The sequence below is a fragment of the Gavialis gangeticus genome, unplaced genomic scaffold (assembly GCF_001723915.1).
Source record: "Gavialis gangeticus isolate Ggan-Ray unplaced genomic scaffold, GavGan_comp1, whole genome shotgun sequence".
NCBI classification, from domain to species: Eukaryota; Metazoa; Chordata; order Crocodylia; family Gavialidae; genus Gavialis; species Gavialis gangeticus.
Window position 1 is genome coordinate 66903850 of NW_017728995.1, and position 11187 is coordinate 66915036.

The following is an 11187-nucleotide window of genomic DNA, read 5'->3' on the forward strand; positions in this document are numbered from 1 at the left end:
AAAAAAAAAAAAAAAGGACACCTCTGAGGGGGAGGGGAGGGGTGGGGATGAGAGAGGGGAGGGGCATATGGTTGCGGGGGGCAGTGATATGCCGGTGCCCTGCCTCTGTGCCCCCAGCCCTGCCAGTGCCCCTTACTCCCAACCTGCAGCCCCCTGCCCCCCCCAGCCCTGCTGCCCACATCCGGGAAAGCAAAGGCAGAGCAAAAACCTGGGTATTTGCTTGCATTTTAAAAACCCGCCTGGACATGAGGACAGGGGGCCAAAAAAGAGGACCTGTCCAGGAAAACCCAGACATATGGTAACCCTACCTAGACTCATAGTGACTTGGTTAGGAAATGAATTGGCACCATAAACTATGGAAGGAAAAGGCTACTAAATCAAATTAGACTGCTCTGGGATGCCTCGTGCTGATGCGCTGTACCCAGCCTCTTTCAGAATAATGGCTTCTTCAGTCCACCTCCTCTCTGGTGTGGTTTGATTTGGATGGAAAGCTTCATTAGTGGAGTTTCACAATGAGGTAATGCCCTTCACCCTGTTATTTCCAGTGTGTCTGTGGCACCAGCATTGAACTCGACAGGGTCTGGCACATCACTTCTTCCAAGGCCTGGTGTTATGAGGCAGGGACACATCTTCCTCTGGGATGCAGGAATCATGATCCTGCCTTAGAGTTGGGCGTGGGATCTTCAAGAGGACCCCAGGACCTGGGAGAGGAGATGGAGTGAAATGTGTTAGCAGTTGGCTACATCTGACTGTTTACATCATCAAGGCTGAATGCTTCTCCAAAATGTTCTAGCCACATTTCCTTTTGTTAAAGGTCTTACAGGTCTTGTGCCTTTAGCCCTTTGGGAATGTTAAGAGGGGACTTGCAAAGAGGTATTGCCTAGTGACTGATTATATTACACAATGAAATCCATATCATGGAAAGCAGGACGGGGATATGTTTATGGGCTTGTTAGAACAGGCATGTAGGTGGCAAAAATGATAAAACCAGGGTACATTTGTAAGTGGTATACAGCTGAAGGGGGGAAACTGGGAGACTGGCCAAAGAACTATTCATTACATTCCGTATGTTGTGAGGCCTTTTAACACTGCAACATGCATGGCAAGTAGCTGTGTTCAAACCATAGCTGCGTACCTGCATGCTTACCAGTGTCCTCTGTGCTGGTGATGCTTCAGGCCAGCAACTTACCACTTGTGTATTATGGTGGTAGAAGGGGGTACAGCTACTCTGAAAATTTAGAAACTTTGAGGGGCAGTCAGAGACTTTTTTAACATGGGTTCACTGAGAGTATTCAACGGACTGTAGGGGTTGGCTGTATTGGGGTCAGCCTCCTGTGAGTATGAAATTGAGTTTCCCCACTGATGGTATGGAGTGAGGCAAGTATAACAATGAAATGTGCAGGGTAGAGACTGAGAAGAACAAAGCTAACCTGCTCTCCTGGGGTTGCAGGCCTCACCGCTGCATTAGTAGCTGCCAGTCCTACTCCACCTTCAGCTCTGAGAACTTCTCTGTGTCTGATGGAGAGGAGGGAAACACAAGCGACCACTCGAACAGCCCAGATGAGCTGGCCACCAGGCTGGAGGATCAGCTAGCTGAGAAGCTGGAGGATATGTTATCCCAGACCCCAGAGATCCCCATTGACATCTCTACCCAGTCTGATGGGCTCTCAGACAAGGAATGCGCTGTGCGGAGGGTGAAGACACAGATGTCACTGGGCAAGCTCTGTGCAGGGGAACACAGCTATGAGGTATGTGGTACTTTCAGTGACCCCCTTCTTTTACTGGGTGATGAAGATGCTGGGAAGGCAAGAAAGAAAGCCATAGCACTAGAGAGTGACAAGATGGGAGTTTGAACAGGTCCATGATGGAGGTACCACGCAGGTCTCTGCCACATGTTACATTATATTATGCAATTAACTGGTTCATTGCACAATAAATTTAGACCGGCCACACATGCAAAGTAATTATCATGCCATAAAAATGTCCGTCCACCTATAAAAAGAGCGAACCAGCTACAAAGTTAGTGCTTGAGAACGTTTAATGACTTTGTAGCTGGTTTCTATCCAGCTTTCATTTGAACATGTGGTAGGGCCCACAGAGAAGGCAGGTTGGATTTGTCTGCACCCTCCTCATAACCATCCTGAGTGCCTGTCCAAGAGATGGACATCTGGCACTGATTATGACCACATGTGGCACAGCTGCCCTGAGGAATTCATTGCCACGAGATACTGTTGAGGCCATAGACGTGAAACCCCATCAGCCATTTGCTTGAGATCATCCACAACTGCTTCAGGCAGGATAAAAAGAAAGGTTCAGATAGAGAATGAAATCAAAGTGCTGTACACCCTCCTGCTTAAGGTCATCTGGCAACCTCTAAATGGGTGAGGGGACACCTCCTCAGGCAACAAGTTACTGTATCAGTAGCCACTGGAAGGGATTCTGGCTCTTTTTTTTATGAAGCAGCTAGTCTGGCCACCAGTGAGCCCCAGGTCTGATCTATTCTGAGGTACCATGTTACCATTGCAGTAGCTGAAAGCCATCCATCCGCTAGTGCCTTAACCAGTGCAACTAACATCTGCCAGGTGTTGGTAGCTTTGTCACTGTCTTGCCAGGGGGAATAGTATGGCAGAAGACTGTCGGGGCTTGGAAGAGCAAGTGAATTTGTTTTGGTTCTTCTGTTTTGTGGGATGCATGAGCTCTCTGGTCTTCCTTTTTAATGTGTGCGCGTGTGCGTGTGTAGGCAGAAGGGTCTTTCCACTAGTTACTTTCTTCAGTCATAACAACTGGTCTCCCTGAGGTCCCGTGGTACCCACTGCTGCCTATCCACAGACCGAACAGAAGACGAGACGTGATAAGCTCACTAATATTTCCCTGTTTCTCACTCTTACCTACTCCTTTTATCCATGTGGCCACTTTGAAGTGCATGGAAATCACTAAAAGAGTTTCCCCTTTCCTTTTCCTTTGCAGAACCCAGCACAGTTTGGAGAATCGGATTGTGACTCTTCTGATGGGGAGTGTTCTGATGCAACTGTCAGGACCAATAAGCCCTGCAGCTCTGCTACTTGGTAATGATGAATTGTTCCCCAGCCCCTCCTGGTATTGGCAGGACTTCACGTCATCCCCCCCTTAATCATACTTTACAGGAAGAGAAGATGCTTCTCCTTTCCACCCCAGAAATGATCTGCAATAACTTGAATCTCTGGAAAATGTCCAAATGAAATTAGTTCTCACCAAGCATTTCAATCAAGAATGGCAGGGATGTATTTTATTGAATAATCTAGCTACTGTAACATTGATATTTATTTTTTTGACATTTTAACACTTTTTACTGTAAAGAGTGGACTGTATCTATATAAAGACAGAACAGTTGTTGCAAAAAAAAGTTCAGAAAGCAAGCACATCAGAGAGAAACCTCCTTGGAAGTCTTACCTAGACAGCACGCATTGGCACAATAGAACTCTATTGCTGCTTTCACGGGACCAGGCCTTAGGGCCCTACAGATTTGATAGATAAAGAGAAACGAATCAATCAGTCTAATCAACTGGAGACACGAAGAGAGACCTTGCTGCAAGGTAACCTATGAACAAACAGCATTCAGTATAACCAGCTGGGTCACTTTTAATCAGAAGGTGGACGTGTTCCTGGAGAAATTTGGTACCACGGTGCTTATATTCATCCAGGGTCTTCTGAGTCAGTACATTCCCCCTGGGATGCAAGTGTGGGGGTTAATTTATGGGGGGTTTTGTTGTTGTTTGTTTTTTAATCAGTGTTTTGTTGTGAGATCCTGCAGACCTACTCCAACCTCAGCCTCCCTTGAGACTTGGGTGTAACAGCACTTCTTAACCCTGTTGTCCTCTTTCCTCTGGCAGCACTGATTTCCAGGGGAGCAGAGAAAGCTCTCTCAGACCCTGAGTGCCCGTGTTTCAGTTTACTTCTCTTTGCCTCCAGGCTTCCTGGCTCACTTTTTTCAATTTAAGAAATTCATCAGATCAGTGTTGAAAAAAACAAGAACTTGCAAACCAAGGAAGGCGCATTCTGCATTAGTCCGGGGAGGAAACCAGGGGAACCCTCCAAGGCAACCTCCTACTGACTGCAACACCATGTGCCCAGCCAACACCAAGGGAGGGAGCTGTGTATGCATGGCTGAGCCAGGGAGGGAGCTGTGTAAAACAGAAAGCAAGACCTGGAATCAGTTCATTGTCAGAGGATGGGGGGTTTGTCTTGGTCTTGAGGGAGTGCTATGGGGTGGGGCAGGCAAAGCATCTCAATCACCTGTCCAGCTTCCAGTCTGGAGGAGGAACTGTCCCATAGTGGCTGGAAGACTGAGGCATTGGCAGACCAGAACCCCGTATGTTCCTAAGGAACTCCTTGTGCCTTCCCTTTGCAAACAGACCGCTTTTTAACCGATGTTGCAACAGAACAAAGATGCAAGGCCTGTTTCCCCCGCCTTTAGTAACATCTCTCCTAGAAGACCTCCGCTCCACCTTCAGAACCCCCCGGCAAGGGACCTCCCCTTCCAGGCTAGGATGGCGAGAGCAGCCAGCATCCTACCCCCACGGTTTCCTGTTGTGCAGTGCGCGAGCCTGAGGTGACCAGCCGGAGCTGACTGTAGGCAGGTTCTTCTGTTGCTGTTTACATTTTCTGTTGAGCTGTTGATTTGAGCTCTGCTTTGATTAATTTATAGCCTAGTGGCAAAATGAAGGCACCGTTTGTCTGTCGACAGAGAGCAGTATTCTATGCGTGAAAATGATCCCGTATTTTTTAAATTTTTGTAGCTGGACTACACACAGATCTTAAGTTATGACTTTATTTTGTTATTTATTATTGTTTCTGTAGATCAGAAGATTGGCTTTACTACTAGCACAGCTGTTTTCTCTCCGTGTGACGGAGCCACACAAGAGTGAGAGCAGAGCTGGTTCTGGGGGCTGTCAGTAGTCACCTTATGCTGTGACCTCCAACAGCGGCTCCCAGAGCACAGTCATTCTGGGGGCTGAGCACCAGTCAGGAAGCGCCCAACTTCACGGGCCTTAAAAGACATTTCCTGTTGTCAACACTAAATTTCCTTGCTCATGAGTGACCAGTGGAAGGGGCAGGGAGGAGGGAGTTAACAAGAAGCCAGTTAACAGGCAGAGGAGCCCAGAGTCCTAAAGGGAGTGGCTTCCCAGGGGCCAGGAGCGAGCAGGGTACTCAGTGCCAAGAGCAGACAGAGCCAGGCATGGCTTTGCAGTTGAGGTCCCCAGGGCCAAGCAGCCACGGAAAAGAGAAGCAAGAGCCACAAGTCATCCCTTGAAGTCTGAAGACAGTAAGTTGGAGTGACCTCTCCCCACCCCCAAGAAGAGAGGTAGCGAGTCTGGTGGGCCAGGGAGAGAGAGCACTTGTCCATGACAAGGCACATGATAGGAGTTCTTGGACTCAACAGTAGTGCCCACCAAGATATGCGGAGAAGCACATGAGTTGAGCTAGCCCTCCCTGCTTTCCCCTGGACACCAAGCCAGACTTCTTGTCTTTCCCTTCCGCTGCCATGGTTCACTTCAGTGGCCTGGAGGCAGAGCCAAATTCTCACAAGTCTTCCCCTCTCCCTCCTTGCAGCAGTCTGCTCCCTCTTCATAGCCAGAGGCATTACCCTGGTACCTGCCTAGTATCCCTTCAGGACTCCTGTGAGCAGGATGTACAGAGCACTGCTTGTGACAGCCCAGGAAACTCCTCTAACCTGCTCGGAGCATGTGTAGGACTGCAGCAGCTCAGGTGAGGTGAGGGCTGATGTGGGCAGCCCTGCTGTGCACCTAGGACTGTTACCATCCTAACAGGCTCTGTGTGAGCAGGGCTGGAACCAGACCTTCAACCTGTGGCACATGCACTTTCTCCCAGCCAGGCTAATCTAGTATCCTCTGCACATGATGAGCTACAAGAGGCAGGCTTCACTGCACTGAAGTCCCTGGCCCCATCCCACGTGCCGTTTCTTTTGGCAGGGGCTCTTCCAAACATTCCAGGCTGCTCCAGAAACCCAGCCCAAGAAATGGTCTTCCTCTCACCTGGGCTTATGCCAAGCCATGAGCAGTTGTGGATGGGAATGAGTTTAAGGGCCCTGCCACACATTCAAATTCAAGCTAGATAGAAACCAGCTATAGAGTTGTTATGTGTTTTCAGGTACTAACTTTGTAGCTGGACAGCCATTTTTAAGGTATGATAATGACTTGGCATATGTGGATGGTCTAAATTTATTGTGTGATTCACTAGTTAATTGTGTAATGTGTAACATGTAGCAGGGGCCTGAGATTCATGATATTATTGGGTGGATTTCAGGAGCTACATCCTCTTGCAGTGGGGATTGCCTTGGCTCTCCAACAGTGCTTGCTTGTACCCCAGCACATCGGGTGAGCACAAGCAAGCTGTTAGCTAGTTTTAAAGATTTACATCCTGCATGATTGATAGCTTTCTCTTGCTCCAGGCCCTATGCACTTGGACTTACTAGTAGCTAAATCAGCCTGAACAACAGCCCCTGCCCATTAGAGGAAGAGAAGACTGAGAAACAGCTGGTTGGGTGCAGCAGGCGAGGTGTGCTCACTAGCAGAGCCAGGCTGCCTTCAGCTGTGCCATGCAGGCGTAGCAGTGCTGGCATGACAGATCATATTCCCTCGTCACTGTTGATTGCATGGTGCCTCTGTTGGTGTCCGGCGTCATGGTGCTGCTTCCATGCTGTTGGGATTCTTTCCTGGTGAGCGGCACAAGGGCATGCAGCTGTATGGTACAAGTCATAGTGCTGCAGCCATTCCTGCTGCTTGGGAAAGCCAGATCCTGCAGTTGGGCACTCTGGCCTCAGAAGCAAAATGAATCCAGCGCCTGTAGTGGTGCAGAAGCCATGCTAGGGAGGGACAGACCAAGCTCTTGTCTGTGTTGACCTCATGGCAATAGGTGTATGCAGAGTGCAAGGGAAGAGTGTCCTCTTGCAAAGAGCAGACTTAACTGAGAGGCTACAGCCCTCCCAGAGGAAATCCTTGCCATTTCATAGATGACAAATAGGGGCTGAGTTCTGCTGCCAGGGCCAGGGAAGTGTTTGCAAACTCATGGGCTTCAAACTGAGGTATGCAGGGGTGTCTGAAAGCTGATATCAGCATGGCCTGTCACAAGAGCAGTGTTTGGGTGAGGGCACTGCCAAAACCTGGCAGTCTCTGAGCTGAATGGGGCTGATCTGGTAGGCACAGGCCCCTGAAGAGCATTCAGGAAGGCAGCAGCAGGCTGGTCACTGTCCCACACACGATTTATTTTTTCTCTTCCTACTACATAAAACCTCATTCCCTGGGGAAAAGGCAAGTGGCAGAAATCCCTGCCTGCGTCCCAAGCTGCCCTGATCTGACCTGACTCGCATGGCTGCTGACAGCTCCTCAACACCAGCCTGGCTTCACTCTCAGAGGATGAATGTTGTTCTCCTCACCGTCAGTGTTAAAAGTGACCATTTCATCTCAGTAGCTCTCATTTCTCTCTCTCTCTCCTCCCTGCTCTGTGGCTTCCTGAAACAAACTTGATTTTTTTGTATTGAACCGTGTACAGTGATGGGAACAAGAATGACTATCAAAGCAAACAATGCATGGAATAAAAAGCCAGTGTACTTCCACTGTCCCAGCCTTGGCTTGTCATCTGGGTGCTGAGGGTGTTGGGCTAGGATGGTTCACGCTGGAAATCACTTTTTAAAGAGTAGCAAACAGCTAATGCTGAACCCTATTTTACATTACCTGTCTGCTTCCAGCTGCCCATTTACTCCCTGGAGCCTCCAGGATGAAAATAGAGAGTGGCTTGGCTGCACCGGCATTTTTCTGGTATCGATGCAGGCCCTGAGTGTTGGGCTTGGGCTGAGTCTTCAAAGCAGCAGGGCAGCTAAGCAGTGGTCACTGGGTACACATGCACTTTGCTGCATCCCTTCCCTCTCAAGTTCTTTTCTGCCCTCTCTCCCCCCACCAACTATCTTCTTTTGTCCTTCAAAACTCTTTCCCTTCCCCCCCTTAGTCCTTAGTAGTCTGCAGGTGCCTCCGAACCCCAGAAACCGGTTACAGAACAGCCAGAGGCGTGGGACGTGAGTGCTGGCAAAGACAGGAGACTCCAGCCTCTCACTGGAGGATACAGCCAGGATGTGGCAGACAGGGCAAGGCTGGCTTGATCCATTTCTGTGGCATGGGCCAGGGGGCTGCCATAGAGCAGACAGCCCAGCACAGCATAGCTTGGTGGGTACAAAGTCTTGGCTCCTCAGTGTAGCAGGGGTGCTGTGCTCAGATGCAAATCCTGTTGCTACTTAAGCAAGCACCCCTTTTGCACCAGTTTGTTGGGCAGGTCAGCAGCGCCTGGGGAGAAGGAGCCTGCAATCCAGTCTGAGACTGCCCCTCACAGGCAAACTGCACCTCTGTGCTGTCTTTGCAGGGTAGGCTGAAGTGTGCCAGGGATACCAGGCACATCCATGATCACCTGTACTTCCTGCTCTGGCTCACTCCCTCTGTGCTGATTGTTTCTCCCCCAAGGACACTAGGCATTTTAGGGCACTGGATGCCTCACCTCTGCACTCTGCCCCACAGGCACCGAACTTACATAGCTGGCAGCTGCTTCCTCATTCAACAAACAGCATGTCTTTGGTTTCAGGCCAGGGCTTTACAGTCAGGCTAACCCCTACCACCCTGGCTCCTGGCCTCTCTCAAAGCACACATGCCTTCATGAGGCAGAGGGGTGGATAAGGCCTGTGTGGCTGAGGCCTGTTGTGGGGCAAGGTGATCTGCCTTAAGGCCAGTTGCACAAGCACCACGTTCACTTAGAGAAAATTTCACAACCATTTATTAGGAAAACCATCCACTACCATGTAAACACACAGGACTGGTTAGCAAGGCACTTAGTTCAAGACCATTGAGGACAGGCAATCCCTGCTGGGTTGAGTCAGGCTTGCACTGCATTCCCTTGAGCCTCATCTCTTGGGGGTAGCAGCCGTTTCAGAAAGCTCCTCTCTCCAGATTTCGTGCAAGCTCAAGGCCCAGGACACTGACAAGGAGGCAAGGAAGTGGACACCTTGCCCTGGCACAATGCAACGTGGCCACAGAGTTACCATTTCCACAGCGACATGACTTAGCACAAACAAGGCTGACACCACTGCCCTGGAGACGCTGCTCCTGCTGCATGCAAGGGGGTTTACAAACAAGCAGGCACAACACACACTACCTGTGGCTGTGATGTGGCCAGGGCCTGCCTCTTCTCAGGAATTATAACTGAGGCGAGCCAGGCAACCTGGCAACAGGACACAGAACGCCATGTCTTCTCTCTAATGCAGGCGGTATCATCCTGGGATAACACAGCATCTTCACCTTGCGTGGAGGCACCAGTTGTTGGCCATCACTAGAGGCAGCTCCTAAGTGATGATGGGACCAGAAACCACCCCAGAGTGGGCAATGTCCCCATTGGTTTGGAAGTGCTGAAACAGGTGCTGAAACTGCCTGCACCACTCTGAGGTGGGAAATGCAGCCAACAGAGAGCTGCAGAGCCACATGGGCCTTAGGAATCTTGAGAGTGCCTGGCTGAGGTAGGGCCAGGGGCAGCATGAATCAGAGAAGAAACATGGCTGGGCAAGCTGTGGAGGGCACTGTTCCCCTCCTGAGGTCAGTGCTGCAGAAGCCAAGACCCTGACTAACTGCATACATCTTGCAAGGGAAAGCAAACCCCTTCTTACCAGCCTCACCTCTGCCTGGGGCAATTATACCAGCAGAGCTACTGCCCCTTCAGCACTTAAACCAATAGCATCAGCTCAGTGCTGGAAAGAGACCAAGGAAAGGGCACAACACCAGGCAGCTTTGTGAAGAGCCATAGTGGGAGAGCTGACTAGGGTGCCTGCCACTGTGCCCTGCACATGCTGAGCTCCCCGGCCAGCACAGCAGAGCCACTAGCAACAGAAAGGTACCTGCGCATGAATGCCAGGCAGCCAGCAGTGACCACTAGCACTCGAATCAGGCATGCTAGTTAGCCTTTTGGGGGCCAGTGCAGCACTCAGCAGCAGAGCACAGCTTTCTCAACCCCCATGGCAGCTCCCCACTCCCTGTACATTCACCTACATACAAGCACCATTTAAAAACAAGACCATTTTGTCTCCTTTGGAGATTTAAAAGGAGATCTTTAAAAGCTGCTGATTGTCCTCCACCTGTGCTGCCAGCTGGAGAGGTTGTGCCAACAGCAGGTTAAAATGCCCACAGCTGGGGCCGAGGATTGCATCTGCCCCACAGATATGCTATGAGATGCTCCCAGAGCTGCCAGCTGCAGCCCATCACATGCTCTTTCTGCCATTAAGCAGGTGGATGCTCTGTCCCTTGCTGTCCAACATGAGGTGTCCCTGGCTGTACTTCTTAATGAGGGTACCAGGGATCAGCGCCACCATGGCAGTAGCCAGCAGCTTCAGCAGTGTGTCCCACGAGAAGATGGCATCCAGGGAGGTGACCTGGGAGAGGATGGAGCCAGTCTGCACACAGATGAAGTTATAGGGCATGAGACCTGGGAGATTTTGTGGGGGAGAAAAAGCTTGAGATTAGCCAGCTGGTCCCAGCCTCTTCATGCCTCCCTACGCTGTGGCAGCTCAAATGCTCCTGGACCTGCACCTGCCAGTGTCTTACACCACATGCACTAGCCAAGGGCGCAGTGACCCCAAGGCCCTGCCTGAGCCAAGAGCTGCCCCACAGAAGAACACCTATGTTGCTCTGGGCCCCTCATGGCTCAGAGCTAGCACTGAGCTAGCTACCCAAGCAAATTCCTGCCTGGGGGTAATTCCCATCTCCTCATCCCTGTTCCTCAAGGAAGGAGGCATCCCTAAGGGCAAATCTTTGTATTAAGGCAGGGCCCAGTCCAATGTCTGTCCCAGGCTGGGTATCCTTGAGAATGCTCTGCTCCCTGCACCCGGCACAGCCAGGAGGCTCCACTCCACGGGTGATGCACATTAGACCTGCTGCCTGGAGGGGGAGGTGTAAGCAGGAGGGGGTGGGGCCCAGCAAACACTTGCAGGCAGGAGGAAGGCATTGCCTATTGTGGGGCAGGGAAGTCCTCAGTGGATCCAGATCTTAGGTACCAAGTCTTACCAAAGCCCCACATGAGGCCTGAGCCCAGACATGCAGGCTCCAAACCCCTGCTGGACCCTCAGAGAGCCCCAAACCCATAAAGCACCCCCCCCCCCCCCCC

At 50.8% G+C, this 11187-nt stretch overlaps 2 protein-coding genes across 4 annotated transcripts in view; one reads left to right on the forward strand and one right to left on the reverse strand.

Moving 5' to 3' along the window:
- MAP3K13 (mitogen-activated protein kinase kinase kinase 13) overlaps window positions 1–7615 on the forward strand; it is a 144475-nt gene extending 136860 nt beyond the window's left edge. For all 3 annotated transcript variants that reach the window (XM_019503794.1, XM_019503793.1, XM_019503795.1), the window contains 2 exons: window positions 1451–1748; window positions 2968–7615. In XM_019503794.1, the coding sequence (XP_019359339.1) occupies window positions 1451–1748; window positions 2968–3069 (400 nt within the window). In that variant the 3' untranslated portion in view covers window positions 3070–7615. The remainder of the gene's footprint in view (window positions 1–1450; window positions 1749–2967) is intronic.
- Window positions 7616–8796: 1181 nt separating this feature from the next.
- TMEM41A (transmembrane protein 41A) overlaps window positions 8797–11187 on the reverse strand; it is a gene marked incomplete at its 5' end in the record, with an annotated part of 14199 nt that continues 11808 nt past the window's right edge. Inside the window, one exon of the mRNA XM_019503090.1 lies at window positions 8797–10509. Coding sequence (XP_019358635.1) covers window positions 10286–10509 — 224 coding nt within the window. The remainder of the gene's footprint in view (window positions 10510–11187) is intronic.